Genomic DNA, 14,347 nt, shown 5'->3' on the forward strand with positions numbered 1-14,347 from the left:
TGCACACTCCTTATTTTCCTCTTGAAAGTTTCCTTCTGGACATCTAGTTCCCCTTTAGCTTGGGAAGGAGGAACCGACACTTCTGGTTTTTTCCAGCGGAAGGTTCTGACGGCCAGGTCGGGGGCTGGGGGCGCGGGGAGGAACATGGGGCCAGACGGGAGGAAAGCCTGAAGCCTGAGCATCACGGCCCAGAACCAGCCACCGCGAATTCTAGCATTGCATTTGTGTGATTTGTTTTTTCCTGCTTCAGAACCTGACTGCTCCGTGGATTCTGAGAGCTTGGAGAACACACTCCACCCGGTCTGTGCCGCGTCTACCTTACCTTCTTGTATCATAGACTCTATTTTAGCTCCTCAAGAACAACGTTCCCTCTGAAGTGGTGAGGTGCCCGGCTTCTAGGGGATGGGGAGGAGCGCCCCACACCCAGCGGCAGGCAAGGGCAGAGATGAGACGACCCCGGAGGTTCTGCCCCCACCCCCCGACCGCGTAAAACGAGGAGGACGCGCGTCTACGGAGTCGGATCGTTAACGTCGTCACAAGGTTTCATCGCTGAAATGCTCACTGAGAAAAGAAAGCACAGCGCTTGGGGAGTGAAAAATCCCACAAAACGGTCCGTCCTCCCGCGAGGGGGTGCCCGTTTGCCCTCCCGGGATTCAGCCCGACCCCCCCACCCAGCCCGTGGGAAAGCGGAACCGTCTGGGGGTCCCCCGGCAGCTCGGCACCGCGCGCCCCCAACACAGAAAAGTGCATCAGCAGCGGGCACTGCCCGAGAGCCAGGGGCGCAGCGGCCGCCCCGGGACAGGGCGGACGCGGGGCGGGGCCGAGGGCGGGCGGACGGATGGGGCGGGGTGAGGGGCGGCCCCGGGCGGGACCGGGAGCCCCGAAGCGGGCGGAGGCGCCGCCCCTGGACTGGGTGGCCTCGGGGCGTATCTGGGGAGGGGTCGGGGCCAGGCGCGGGGCGGGGCGGACGGGCGGGGGGAGGGGTGAAGACCGGACGCGGGCGGGGCGCGGAGGTCGGGGCGGGGGCGCGGTCGCCAACAGCGCCGACCTGGGCGGGGCGGCCCCTGGGCGTGGACGCGGGCGCCGGGGGAAGGCGGAAGGACTCGGCGCGCCCGGCGGCCCAGCGCAGAGCAGTTTCCTTCCCACGCGTAGCTGCGTCCCCGCCGAGTCCCCAAGTCCCTCAAGTCCGGGCCGGGAGCCCCCAGCCCCGCGGGCGCTATGCGGGCGCAGCTGCTGCTGTTCTGCAACTGGAGCACTCTGGGCGTGTGCGGCGCGCTCAAGCTGCCGCAGATCTCCGCGGTGCTGGCGGCGCGCAGCGCGCGGGGCATCAGCCTCCCGAGTTTACTTCTGGAGCTGGCGGGGTAAGGACGGGGCGGCTGCTCTTCCCCCTCGTCTCTGCGGCCTGGAGGGGCCGGGACCGCGGGAGCGCCGCGGGTCTAACAGAGTAGGGCCGGGAAACGGAGCCGAAAGCGCCGGGTCACGGGGCAGATACTTCCCGGGGCCGCTCACCATCCCTGATTAGTCGCGGCTCACCGCGCCCACGGCGCACGCCCATTTTACAGATGCGGAAACCATCTGGCGAAATCACCCGTCCGGCAGCCACAGGCCGGAGCAAGTCATTTGCACCTGGAGGCGCTGTCATACATATCCTCCCCCGCCATCACCCCTTTTCTCCGGGTCGAAAAAATTTTATAGTCGAGGGGTCGAACTATAAACTCTAAGGATCCCCTGGCTTTTAAAAGGTACACGTGACGGGGGAGGAGGCTTCAGAGAATGGAGAGCTCTTTGGAGGGAGAGAAGAAGGGCTTGAATCCGGCCACAGCCAGCCAGAGAGGAGCCAGGGTGCTCGTGTGTCAGAAGTTCCGAGCGGCCGCCCCGACTCCCTGGTTTTTTTGTTTTGTTTGTTTGTTTTGAGACAGACAGAGATCACAAGTAGGCAGAGAGGCAGACAGAGGGAGCGGGGAAGCAGGCTCCCCGCCGAGCAGAGAGCCTGATGCAGGGCTCGATCTCAGGACCCTGAGATCATGACCTGAGCCGAAGGCAGCGGCTTTAACCCACTGAGCCACCCAGGCGCCCCGTCCTATTTAAAGATGTAAACGCAGAAAGCAGAGTTGTAAACCTCGGTTGGGAAAATTCGAATTGGTGGGAAAGCAGGTACACGAAGCCCGGCACCCCGGCAAGGCCAGGCCCACCTCACCTCGCTCCTCGCCCGCTCGGGCCCCCCAGTTACCGCCCCGCGACCGCGCGGGCCGGTCCTCTGCGGAAGCACGCCCTGGAGAGGCAGCCGGCGGGTTGACCCCCGGGGTTCGGGGGCTGGATCGAGCCAGGGGTAAGGGAGGGAGAAAGTGACCTGGGGTGGGGGGTCCTGCCCTGGGCGCGCCCATGCGGGGACAGGCTTCGTCCCGAAAGCATCGGGCGCTGGCGAGTGTGCGAACGACCTCACAACACGGGGGCCCCGGCTGGGCAGCCGGGATCGGAGAGGCCCGCACCGAGCGTCCGTTCTGGGGCGCGGACGGCCGGAGAGAGGGCGTCGGTGTCTCTGGGTCCCCGAGCCGGGGAAGGGGAGGCTGGCGCGGTGCGGGTGACCGAAGGCCGCCGACGCCTCTCGAGTGGGCCGGGAGCGCGCGCACCCAGAGCTCGGCCCGCGGCCCGCAGCGGGGTCCGTCGCGCTGTCCGACCGCGCGCGGGAGCAGAACCGGCCCGGGCGGGGCGGGGCGGGGCGGGGCGGCCCGCGTGGGCGGCGTGGGAGGAGGCCCGCGTGCCGGGCCGGCGGGGATCGCGGCGCGGTTGGTGGGCTTCGTGGAGGCCGGCCCGGCGCACGGACCGCTGTCCGTGGCCGCGGCTGTGACCAGGCCCCTCTCCTCCAAGCCCAGCTGCAAGTGGTCGGGGGCTCCCGCCGCTGGACTCCTGGGTCTTATCGCCGGCTCAGGCCACTCTTCCTCCCGAGCCGGGTCTGCGTGCGGACCCCGTGCTTTTTAAAGGCTTTATCGTATTCGGTCCTCAGGACGGCCAAGGGGCAAGCATTGTTTTCTTCCCCGGCCAGCAGGAACCCGAGGCGGAGAAGGTGCAGCACCGGCCCAAGTTCACGGGCAGTGGCAGGACCCTAGGGCTCAGCCGGTCCCGGCTCTCTCCATGCTGACGCCTACCTTCCCCCGCTCTCCACGCTCACAGGGTTTTGCTGCTTTCTGGGCTCATCCGCCATGTCGTGGGTGGGGGAAGGGTTGGCAGCACCTTGCCCGCTTCCCCCTTTCCTTCCCCCGCCTTCGCTGGTGGGGGCCGCCTGGGACCGGTGACTCAGGGCAGTGCCTGCCTGCGGCCTACTAGGGGGAGGGGAGCCGCCAGAATTCCTGCAGAAAGAACCCCGTAGGCATCAGCATCAGCAGGACCGTTATCTCCTGGGAAGTAGAAGACGTAACAGCCTTTTGGAGGACGGGTACCCTCCTTGGATCTTGATCTCAGCAAATAAACTCTGAAAACCCATTTCTGAAAGAATTGCACCAATGGGGGCATAAGCCATATCGTAATGATGCCAGAATATGACATGAAATGTGGGTTGCTGTGAAGCCTGCTCGTGACCTTACTGGTCATCCATCCCGCAGGGTCTGCTCTGAGTCTGCTGTGCCTGCGGCGGGCTGGCTGCCCTTGTGCTCTGCAGAGGTGGGTGGGGTAGAGCCACCCCCCCCACCCCGTTCCCCCCCAGAAAGGTGCTGTTCTAGAGGCCTGACAGGAGGGGAGGCCAGGCAGCCCTGTAGGGCCAGGAAGAGCACCTGCTTTTCCCCTGAAGCCCAGACGTGACCAACTGCAAAGCCAGACAGCCTGTAGGCCGCAGGGCTGTGGGGTCCGTGGGGCGGGCTGCTGGCTGTGAAGGGGACAACTAGGGAGGCCCAGCCGGGGGAGACGCACGCGCTCACGGTGACGCTGGCGGCCCACCTCCCATCCTGCGACCCTCCCTGGCCAGCTCAGCCAAGAACGGTTCGCTAAGTTGGAAACAGGACTCGCCAGTCCCCTTCCTCGCTGAGGTCATGAGAGGTTACATTTGGGTGAGGGAGGGAGGGAGGCTCTGGTTCACCTGGACAGATGGCCTGGGTGATGGGGCAGGAGGGTCTGAGGGGACAGCACGGCGATTTAGGATCTGAGAGAACTGACTGGTGCGGTTGGTTGTGTGCGCTGGAAGGGCCAGAAGCCCAGGCCTTTCCTCCTGAGAAAGGTCATCTTCTAGGGTCTCTCCCTGGCCCCCAGCAAGTGCCCGGCCACTTAGAGCTAGAATTTTCTTAAGGAACTGGTGGCTGTTCGTCCCGCCTTCCCCCCCGCCCACCCCACCCCCTGCTCCTCCTGGACGGGGCAGCAGTCTGGAAGGCCACAGGGACCGTCCAAGGAGTTGGTCCTCCTCAGGACTCCTCTCCCGGCTCAGGGCTGTGCCCGCGCACTCTTAGCCCCTCAGGAGCTCCCCCTCCTGCCCCTGGGGTGTCCGTCTGAGCCTTCTGGGGAGGCTGCCCATGCCCTGGAGCTTCAGAGACAGGCCAGCCCAGGGACCCGGGGCCCCGTCTCTGCTCACGCTGGCGCACAGCTTGGCCTCCGTGGAAGGGACTTGGCAGAGACGGTGCATGTCATGCCCCGTCGGCCCTGGGCACGTGCTCTGAGCAAAGCGTGGCCATTCCATCCTTTGTGTCCAAAATCACCCCCACTTGATATCTGCAGGCTCCAACTCCAGTTCCAGGCTTTTGCGAGCAAACCTGGGCGCCCCCCAGGGGGAGGGGTGGCTGGCCGGGCCTCCCCGCCGGGCGCTGGGTCAGTGGAGCTCAGGCGTGCCCTCTCTCTCCCCAGTTTCCTGGTGTTTCTCAGGTACCAGTGTTACTACGAGTACCCGCTGCTCACCTACCTGGAGTACCCCATTCTCATCGCACAAGGTAACAGGTCCCTGGGACCCCTCCACCTCTGGTGTCCCCCCACAATGTCCATGTGTCGTCCCCCCCCCCCCAAGGTTCCCCCCCACACCTTCTCCTGCCTCACTGGGGACCTTTGTCTTTCAGATGTCCTCCTCCTGCTGTGTGTCTTCCATTTCAATGGGAACGTGAGAGGGGCAGTGCCCTACCTCGGGGCGTATCCTTCCTTCTGCCTCCCGGAATGGGGTGGGGGGAGGGGGGTGTTACCTGCTTCCCGTGTGTGTCATTAAGCCGAGTCCTTTCCCAGATCATGTTCTTTTGGTTAAACTAAAAAAGATCCCGAACGCGAGACCCCACACGAGTGACGATACCTCCCCAGCCCAGAGATAGTCCCCGTGGTCCCGGCCCTCCGGCCGCTCTTCTGAGGCCGGGGTGCCCATGGCACAGCGAGCCCACTGGCTTGTGGACTCCCTCCCTGCTGGCGTGCTGTGTGATGGCAGCGTCTGCCCGGGGTGCCTGGTCCACCTTTGTTCTTTAGGGGAAGGGAAACGTTCCTTCTTCCCTGGAACCCTCCCCAGAGTCTCTGAAGTCCTAATAATGGGAATGGCTGTCATTCACACGATACTAACGCACCGGGTCGGCGGGCTGGCTCCTGCCTGTCCCTGTGTGAGCGAGGTTCTGGAACGTTTGTTCCAAGTGAAAATGATGCCACAGACATGAGAAGGGTTGTGGCGGGGATCACTCGCGTGGCATCGTCTGTGACCCAGGGCCCGGCTTTCATTTCAACGCTCTGTGGAAATGGCGCGTCTGTGAGATGAGTCGTGCCCCCGTTTTGTCCCAAGAGTCACAGTCGTAGGAGCACAGAACAAGCTCCGGTTTACGACCTCCTCCTACCAGCCATGATAAGCAGGAGGGAGGGTTGCCGTATTAACAGTGAACTCTTTCTTAGCGAAACCGTGTCCCCAGTTTTGCATGGGACGCGCTTATACGCAAAGACTATTTTTGTCGATTGGAAATTCACATTTAACAGGGTGACCTGTATACATTTATTTGTGAAGTCCGGCAACCTGACCCAAAGGTCATTTTGAGGAAGTCAGGAGTTGCTGTTCCTGCCACTACTGGTCAGGTTTTGTAAAAATGTTATGTAAAATGGATATTTGGAATGAATAGTATAAAGCTGGGCAAAATTCGTATAAGAAATTGAATTAGAGGGGCGCCTGGGTGGCTCAGTGGGTTAAAGCCTCTGCCTTCAGCTCAGGTCATGATCCCAGGGTCCTGGGATCGAGCCCCGCGTCGGGCTCTCTGCTTGGCAGGGAGCCTGCTTCCTCCTCTCTCTCTCTCTCTCTCTGCCTGCCTCTCTCCCTACTTGTGATATCTATCTGTCAAATAAATAAATAAATAAATAATCTTTAAAAAAAAAAGTAAGAAATTGAATTAGAGGTTTTTTTTTTTTAAAGATTTTTATTTTATTTATTTGACAGAGAGAGATCACAAGTAGGCAGAGGGGCAGGCGGGGTTGGGGGTGGGGGGAGCAGGTTCCCTGCTGAGCAGAGAGCCGGATGTGGGGCTCGATCCCAGGACCCTGAGATCCTGACCTAAGCCTAAGGCAGAGGCTTTAACCCACTGAGCCACCCGGTTGGCCCTAGAGTGTGTTTTAAAAACAAGATTTCATCTGCCTGGATCCCGGAGGCCCTGCTGGTGTGACCAGGTTGGCAGGAATTAGTTCTCACCCGGGCACTGTTTAAATAATGATGTCAGTTGTAATCATAGCAACCTGGTGGGGTGATGTCAGCTGTAATCGTAGCAACCTGGTGGGGTCCCTCTGATGTGCCACCAGGCATTGAGGACACAGATGGGACAAGGAGTGTTAAGACCATGTTGCAGAGGGGCGCCTGGGTGGCTCAGTGGATTAAGCCGCTGCCTTCGGCTCAGGTCATGATCTCAGGGTCCTGGGATCGAGTCCGCATAGGGCTCTCTGCTCAGCAGGGAGCCTGCTTCCTCCTCTCTCTCTCTGCCTGCCTCTCTGCCTACTTGTGATCTCTCTCTGTCAAATAAATAAATAAAATCTTAAAAAAACAAACAAACAAAAAAAAACCCAACCAACCAACCAGTTAGCCAGCCAGCCAACCAACCAAACACAGAAGTAGCCTTGCTGGTCAATAGGTTGTTAAAAACAGCACTTAATTAATATCTACTCCCATTTAAAAAAAAAAAAAAAAGACCATGTTGCAGATAAGCAAACTGAAGTTAAAAGGACAGTGACTTGCCCAAGGTCACAGCTGAGGCTCCCGGCATTATCTCTCGTGTTTGCTTCAGCTCGGTCTGGCTCGGCTTGCAGCCTCAGCGAGCTTGACCGAGATGGGCTGTCCTGTCTCCTGTCTCCCAGCATGGCTGACGCGGCCGGACTGACATTGGAGTTAGCCAGGAAGGGGGAAGTCAGGGAAGAGCATTTCATGCGACACCTGCAGAACGCGGCCGCCTTACCGTGTTGGTCTTCTTTAAATGCTTAACTTCGACATTGCATTGGAGAGGTCTGATGCGCAGGGATTAAGTGGGGGCTTAGAATCGTTTGGACCCAGCAACTGTCCACAAACGCAGGGGGCTCTGGGCCATTCTCTTCCATAATCTGCTTCTGTTCTTTTGAGCCGTTCTTGTCTTTTCCAAATCAGAGAAGTTCTAGCAGCGCGGTTCCTAGGCCTGCTTATGGGCTGACCCTCCGTGGTCTTGGCGTGAAGGCTCGGGCACAGGGTCGGGGGGCGTGGCGGGGCACCAGCTAAACCACTGCTGTCTCCCTTAGCACCGGGTAGGTTTGTGGCCTCGTGGTTCGTCCTTCCCCTGCAGAAGTGGACCATAGATCTGGCCATGGTAAGTGTTATCGCGCCTTCTGAGGACAGAGTGGGTGAAGTCGTCTGTCCCTCCAGGCCACCGGCTCCACAAAGAACCGTGTAGATTGAATGTTTAACCTGCTTATTTTTCAGCTGCACCAAAGGATAACGGAACAAAAGCACGGTCCTACCCAAATGTTAAAAAACCTGATTCTCAGATGTTTGGCAACATTTTTTACTTCCTTTTTTGGGTGGTCCATAGAGAACCGGGCTGGGGAGGCAGTTAACTGTGGTAGATGAAGGACCGGACGTAAGTTAAAGAGCTTCCGATCAGGTCGATAATTGCATATTGGCCACAAACTCATTATTTTTCTAACCTTGCCCTCCCCTGCCCCCCGCAACATTTTTGTCCTCCGTAGAAGAGGGTTAGCTCTGTACTTTTTTCCTTCTCTGGTTAAGGGCCCAAAGGTCCCATTGTGTGAGACTAGAGTTCTGCGGGTGGGTCAGGACCCATCTGCCCCGGATCTTCTCTCCAGAGTGGCGCAGTGTCCTTCTCCACCCACGGGGAATGGAGCGGAGCCGGTGGTCACCAGTGTCTGCCTGCCACTCCCAGCTCCGTGAGCTTCACCCCTTCGCCCGCGTCTTGTCTGTGACCTTTGCTCAGAAAGCACACTTGACTCCCTGTTCCATTTCAGCCTTGTGACACGTGGGAGCAAATGGGCGGGGTTGCTGTATTAACAACACAGAGTGTTTTATATAAATATGTCCCAAATATTGCACAGGACACTCTCACGCTAAAAATTATTTGCTGCTGATTTGAAATTCGAATTCACCTCAGTGTCCTGTGTTTTTATTTGCTGAGTCTGTGCGGGCCTTGGTGACGCTCCCCAGGAGAACCACTTCACGATTCTGGAGATGGTTTTTCTCCTGGAAGACGGAGCGGTGGCGTATCCAGCCGACACTGTCAGACTGTGTGTGCGGCCCTGGCCTTGCCCCGGGCTTGAGTGAACGGGGCCCTACCTTCGTTCCCGCCAGCGGGCCCTCCATGCTCTTGTCCTGACCCCCACACCCCGCCGCAGTCCCCCGCCGGCCTGCACTGCCCTGCACCGTGGCTGGCTCTCTCCGACGCAGTCTTCCCACCTGGGGTCGGTCCTCGGAGCCAGTCTGTGCCGGCTCCCTGCAAGACCTGTCTTTGGCTCTGGGCGCAGGCCCTGGCTCTTCTCCACTGGAGCCCTCCGTGCCCTTCACTTCCCCACGGTCCTCCCGTGTCCTAGGGACCCCTCGCTCCTCTGCCCGCCCCATCACCCGTGCAGAACCGCGTTGCTGTTGAGGAATTGGTCACTCAGCGAGAGCTCGTGGTGCGCCGGCACCATGGCGGGTGCGGGGGGACGATCAGAAGCCACATGTGGGCTCCGGTCAAGGACACCAGCCACCGTCATTCGTTCCTCCTCTTGGCATCTCTGGGGCGTTTGCTGCCCCCATCGGCGTTCACTTTGAATCACTTTGCTCGCTTGGCTTCCGGGCGACCCCTCTGCCTGCTCCTTCCACCCGCTTCTGCCCGTCCCACAGCCCATCAGCAAATCCCGCCAGCCCCACGGTCATGGATCCAGTCGGACCGCTCCTGTCTCTGCTCTTGTCCCTGCTCCTGCCCCTGGTTCCTGCCTCCCTGGTGCAGACGAGGCTGCGGCCATGGCCCGCGGACCCCATCCCAGCCTCCGCCTCGCTCCCTCTGGTCTGCGCTCCGCCTGGCAGCTGCAGCGGGTCTCTGGGCCAAGGTGAAGACAGGCAAACCACAGGTTGACCTCGCGGGCCAGCAGAGGGTCCCCAGGACTGCGTGGACATCAGAGCGGATGTGCTTGGCCTGCTGTTTTGAGTTCATGAGTCAGTTCAAAGCAGCATGCTTTCCCCGGGCTCCAAGACCCCGTACCTGTGCGCCTGTCTGTCTGTCTTCTATCTGATTGCATTGGCAGGTGGCTGGAGAAGCCGCTGTGGCCACGGCCCGCCCGTTGCCCACGGAGCAGTGGAACTGGGCGCGTTGTAAACAAGCATCTGGCTGGGCCTCTTGTTCCCTTCCCCCGGGTTTTGTCCCTGTGCCAACTGGCTGCCGCCTGCCCTGATGATGCGGCTTCGGAAGCACTTGTCTCTGGTGCTCTTGCTTTTTTAACCGAGGACTCCGCCTTTCTCCTGTTTGACCTGCGCACAGAATCTGAGTACCTTCATCAGCGCGGCCAGCAAGTTTGCGCAGCTGCTGTACCTGTGGAAGACCAGGGACTCGGGAGCCGTGAGCGCCCTCACCTGGAGCCTCGCCTCCTACACCTGCGCCAGTAAGAGGGGGGTGCTGGGGGAGGGGCGGCATCCGGCGGCTGAAGTTTATGACCTTGATGTCCACCTGGCACCGTCCCACAAGCTTTAATCCTTTGCGCGTAGCTGTTCACATAGAACCTCTGAGTGGACAGTTAGTGACCCTGATGTCATGCAGACCACCTTCCGTTCTCTGCAAGATCCATATTCCAGCTGCTAAAAAAAAAGTAAAAGCCCACCTTTCTCCAAAAATCCGGCCTAGTATCCGCCATCCTCTCTTACTCTTTGAAAAGCATCAAGAGGCTTATTAGGTTGAATCTACTAACTCGTTTTATAAGCAGGAATCTTTATGACATAACAGATTACAGGGCTGAAAGTCACACGCTGACCTGAGAATGAATATAATTTGCCGCGGAGAGTTTTTCTGGAGCCGCGTTGCTGGGTCTCAGGTTCAGAATTTCCACTGTTCCCTACCTAAAACACATACACGCTGTTTTAGGTAGAAACATCTCTTAAATTCAAAGCTATCACATTAACTAGGCTTACTGTTAGATCTTTGAATTCTACCTCATACTTCTTCTGTGTCCTAAAGGACTGATGTCTCCATTAAGGGTTGATGGAAAGGGTCTTTGTGTCCCGAGTTTTTTAAAATGAAGGCTTCTTGAGTTTTATTTTCCGCTTTAAAATGTTAAAGTGTTATGACATGTTGAAGTCTATGTATGGTTTTTGGAATTGCTAATTAGGTATATCACAGCTCCCTAATTTTACCTGGAGGAATTATTTTGAAGTGCAAGTTGATATTGCTGAATGTTTTCTTTTACAGCAAGAATAATAACAACTTTAATGACCACCAGTGACCTTACAAGTGAGTATCCACTCTTTTGAACTGTGTGCCCTTTGTGCCTGCTTCATTTGTAAACTCTCTTAGGGTTTCACGGATCAGCTTGCTCCCCCGTACGGGGAGAGGCCAGCAAGTTTACTCCTGGGCGTCAGCACCCACTTCCGGGACTGAGCGTCTGCATCCTGTAGGGCCTGGGATAGAACGTGCAGCACAAGGTCGTAGAGCCCTGTCTTCGTGGAACCTGGGCTCCAGCAGTGGATGGTGGGGGACAGTGATGTCAACGCACAACTAACAACTGAAGGATGCTGGGAAATGTGTTGTAGAAGAATAGGACGGGATGAGCACTTAAAGGGGGAATCTGACCGAGCCGGAGGGCCCTGGAGCGGCAAATTTGGAAGAGTGGGATCGGGAGAAGGGGAGACCGTGACGAAGTGGCCTGCGTGAGGGTGGTGAGCAGGGGACACATGGCTTAGCCACGGAGAGCGAATGGGAGCTCTGGGATGAGTGTGAAGATGGGGTCGACTGAGCTGATAATCATTTGACCCCGACATCCTTGTTGTTTTTTTAGAGGGGGGGAAGTACTTGGATTGACAGTAAAAGAATTTAATGATTCCACTCCCAAGTTGAGTGTATGTATTTTTGGAAGATGATCAAAACAAATGGTGTCGCCTGTTGTATGAAGACTAGAAATAGGTCCCTGGCACACAGACCGTTTAAACAAGCATCATCATTGTTATTTGAGAAATATTGCTACAATATTATCCGCATGCGTAGAAGAGTCAGCCTGTAATGAACGAGCAAACAGACCCACATGGATGTCTGGAAGATGGAGAACGTTCTAGTCGTAGTTTGCTTCGTATTTAAAGTGGCGGCTGTTCCTGAATGTGATCAGTGTATCTGGGGATCATCGTTTAAAGTCAGTCTAGCTGACATCCCACGGATTTTTACAACCACAAAGACACATGAAATCTGATAAATCGTATTCATCAGGAGAGAGTTCATCAAGTCACTTATGGTAAAGGTTTCTGCCCCCCAGAAGTATTTAGACCCGAAGCTGTTCAGTACCTCTCATGATGTAGAGTTTCAGGTTTCACTGGGTGGGCTGAGCAGCGGCTAAGTTCCCACTTGGAGCAGGAAGTGCTTTTGTTTTAGGACGTGAGAACAGTACTTGTTAATACGTACCTTTCTTCTTGATGGATTTCAGTTCTCGTGCGGTTTGTGATCATGCTTGCTTTGAACCTGTGGGTGACGGCCACAGTGCTCCGCTACAGGACGGCGGCCGTGAAGGCTGATTGATGGATGCGTTGCTCCTACCAAAGTGGATTCCTGACAACTGACCCAAAGGGCAGAATCGGCGCACTGCTGCATCAAGGTCTTCTGTGAGTTTAGTCAGTTGTTTCAGAAACTCTGAGGCCAGAGGTGTTTTAGACATGAGCCCTTTAGACACTTGTTCAGAAATGTTGATTCCCTCCTCCTCCTCGGCATCAGGAGGTGGAGGGAGGCAGGGCTCCGACACCTGCAGGCTGAGCAGCATCACGATTCAGTTCTCTCCAAAGAGCTAACGACATCTGGTTTTCAGCTTTCGGAATCTTGTAAGGAATAAATCCTCTCCGTGGCACACGTGATTATGAATGGAGTGGGATTTTTCTCAAAGTCAGATGTGGAAGTGTGGTACATTACTAAGGTTCACTTTCTGGGACTGTTTATCATACAGATTTAACAGGCTGGCCTTACTGTATCAGAATACATACGTACCTCCTTAGGCTGTGTAAGGATATTGAGGCAAGCAAAAATTGGCTTGAGTTCACATACCAAAGTTATCCTTTAATTTACATTTGGTGCCTTTAAGTAATTTCTTAAGGAAAGGTACTGTTAGCTGCAATCTTTGCTTAGGGTGAGGCAGTCCCAGTGAACTTTCTGATTTAGGCATAACGCTCCCACTTTTAGAAGGGTCACACCTTTAGAAAAAACAACACATCTTGTCCATTAATACCTACAGTCAAAGGGTATTGCTGGGTTCCGGCAAGTACTTCCGGACTTCATTCTGTCATATTCTGAACATGATGTCAAGATTACTGGACATTGCATTTTGCTGTAAAAGTTTATAAACCTTAAGATTTAAAAACTCTTTCCTTTTATAATGAATGGCATAGTAAGTCAGTGATGCTTATTAGAAAATGTTTTAGTTTCCTATGTAAAAGAAACTTTTATATTCTGAACTCCGCTGAGGCTTAAAACTGTCAGGTTTTTAATGTGATTAGTTTTAAGTTACGTAAAATGCTGTTTTAAAAATATAAACTGTGGTTAATGTTTTAGAACTATTGCTTGGAACCAGCAAGAAGAGAAACATAGTATACAAAGATAAATAATAAATCATTCATTCTGCACCTTTTACAATCATAGTTGTCCTCTTATTTTTTCAAGATTTCTTTGAGGGAGAGCAAGCGTGCACATAGGTGGAGGGGCAAAGGGAGAGGGAGAGGAATCCCAGCAGATTCCCTGCTTAGCCTGGAGCCTGACTCAGGGCTTGACCTCACGACTCTGAGGTCATGACCTAAGCCAAAATCAAGAGTCAGAGGCTCAACCCAGAGCCACCCAGGCGCCCCTATGTTAAAGCAAGCTGTATTCCCAACATGGGGCTCGAACTCATGATTCGGAGATTGAGTCACACGCTCTACTAACAGCCAGTCAGCTGCTCCTCACAGTTGTCATTTAAAAAAAAATCCAAGTGAATCTTTTTTTTGTATGCAATTATAATCTAACCATTAGTATAAATTATGTGATTTTTGAGTCCAACAAATGTTTAATTTAAACATACTTTTTAGGGGCACCTGGGTGGCTCAGTGGGTTAAAGCCTCTGCCTTCCGTTCAGGTCATGATCTCAGCGTCCTGGGATCGAGCCCTGCATCAGACTCTCTGCTCAGCAGGGAGCCTGCTTCCTCCTCTCTCTGCCTGCCTCTCTGCCTACTTGTGATCTCTGTCAAACAAATAAAATCTTTAAACAAATATATATATATATATATATATATATATATATATATATACTTTTTAGTTAGAACTTTATCATTGCTTAAAGCTTCTCGCTTAAGAACATACTATCTTAGGTGAAGAGTTCCTATTTTTCCTTTTCAGAAGAAAAGGGAACAAATATTTGAACTATTCTAGATACCCTACACATCATACTTAACCCTACAACAATCCTGTAATAAAAGTCTCAGTTTTACAAAAGATGAGAACACTGAAGCCCAGAGGGAACAAGCTGTCCCAGATCTGATAGCCAGTAAGTATTTTAAATAAGAACCCACTGATCACCAAAGAAATGCCTCCCCGAAAACCACCTCTTAGCACACTGGTTCTGACAAACTGTCCTTATCCTGGACACTCAAGTAAGATGGTTAGATTTGCATGTCCCTTAAAATACCTCAATCAAATCAGCAACAGGCTCCTTGTTGAAATCCTATTTTGTATTTCTCCATGGGCTGAATGACAGGGGGGAA

At 55.2% G+C, this 14,347-nt stretch overlaps 1 protein-coding gene across 6 annotated transcripts; it reads left to right on the forward strand.

The window, feature by feature from the left end:
* The first annotated feature begins 1,078 nt into the window (after positions 1–1,078).
* Positions 1,079–13,244, forward strand: SLC66A3 (solute carrier family 66 member 3). Of its 6 annotated transcripts, none has more exons than XM_045979722.1 (7): positions 1,079–1,361; positions 4,825–4,907; positions 5,031–5,100; positions 7,691–7,748; positions 9,878–10,032; positions 10,833–10,874; positions 11,419–13,244. In XM_045979722.1, exons 1-6 carry the CDS (start codon positions 1,219–1,221, stop codon positions 10,864–10,866), a joined length of 543 nt encoding a protein of 180 aa, XP_045835678.1. In that variant the 5' UTR covers positions 1,079–1,218; the 3' UTR covers positions 10,867–10,874; positions 11,419–13,244. The 6 variants fall into 6 exon arrangements, with proteins under 6 accessions (XP_045835678.1, XP_045835677.1, XP_045835679.1 ...); XM_045979721.1 differs by having other exon boundaries at positions 12,055–13,244; XM_045979723.1 differs by having other exon boundaries at positions 9,912–10,032.
* The last annotated feature ends 1,103 nt before the right edge of the window (positions 13,245–14,347 follow it).

Source organism: Meles meles, chromosome 15 (assembly GCF_922984935.1).
Source record: "Meles meles chromosome 15, mMelMel3.1 paternal haplotype, whole genome shotgun sequence".
NCBI classification, from domain to species: domain Eukaryota; kingdom Metazoa; phylum Chordata; class Mammalia; order Carnivora; family Mustelidae; genus Meles; species Meles meles.

Excerpts from the sequence above, each read along its gene's own strand:
- SLC66A3 (XM_045979719.1), top strand. The coding sequence starts at position 1,219 with ATGCGGGCGCAGCTGCTGCTGTTCTGCAACTGGAGCACTCTGGGCGTG. Across the intron at positions 10,033-10,832 it reads CGCCTCCTACACCTGCGCCA|CAAGAATAATAACAACTTTA; the intron begins GTAAGAGGGGGG and ends TTTCTTTTACAG. Across the intron at positions 10,875-12,054 it reads GACCACCAGTGACCTTACAA|TTCTCGTGCGGTTTGTGATC; the intron begins GTGAGTATCCAC and ends GATGGATTTCAG.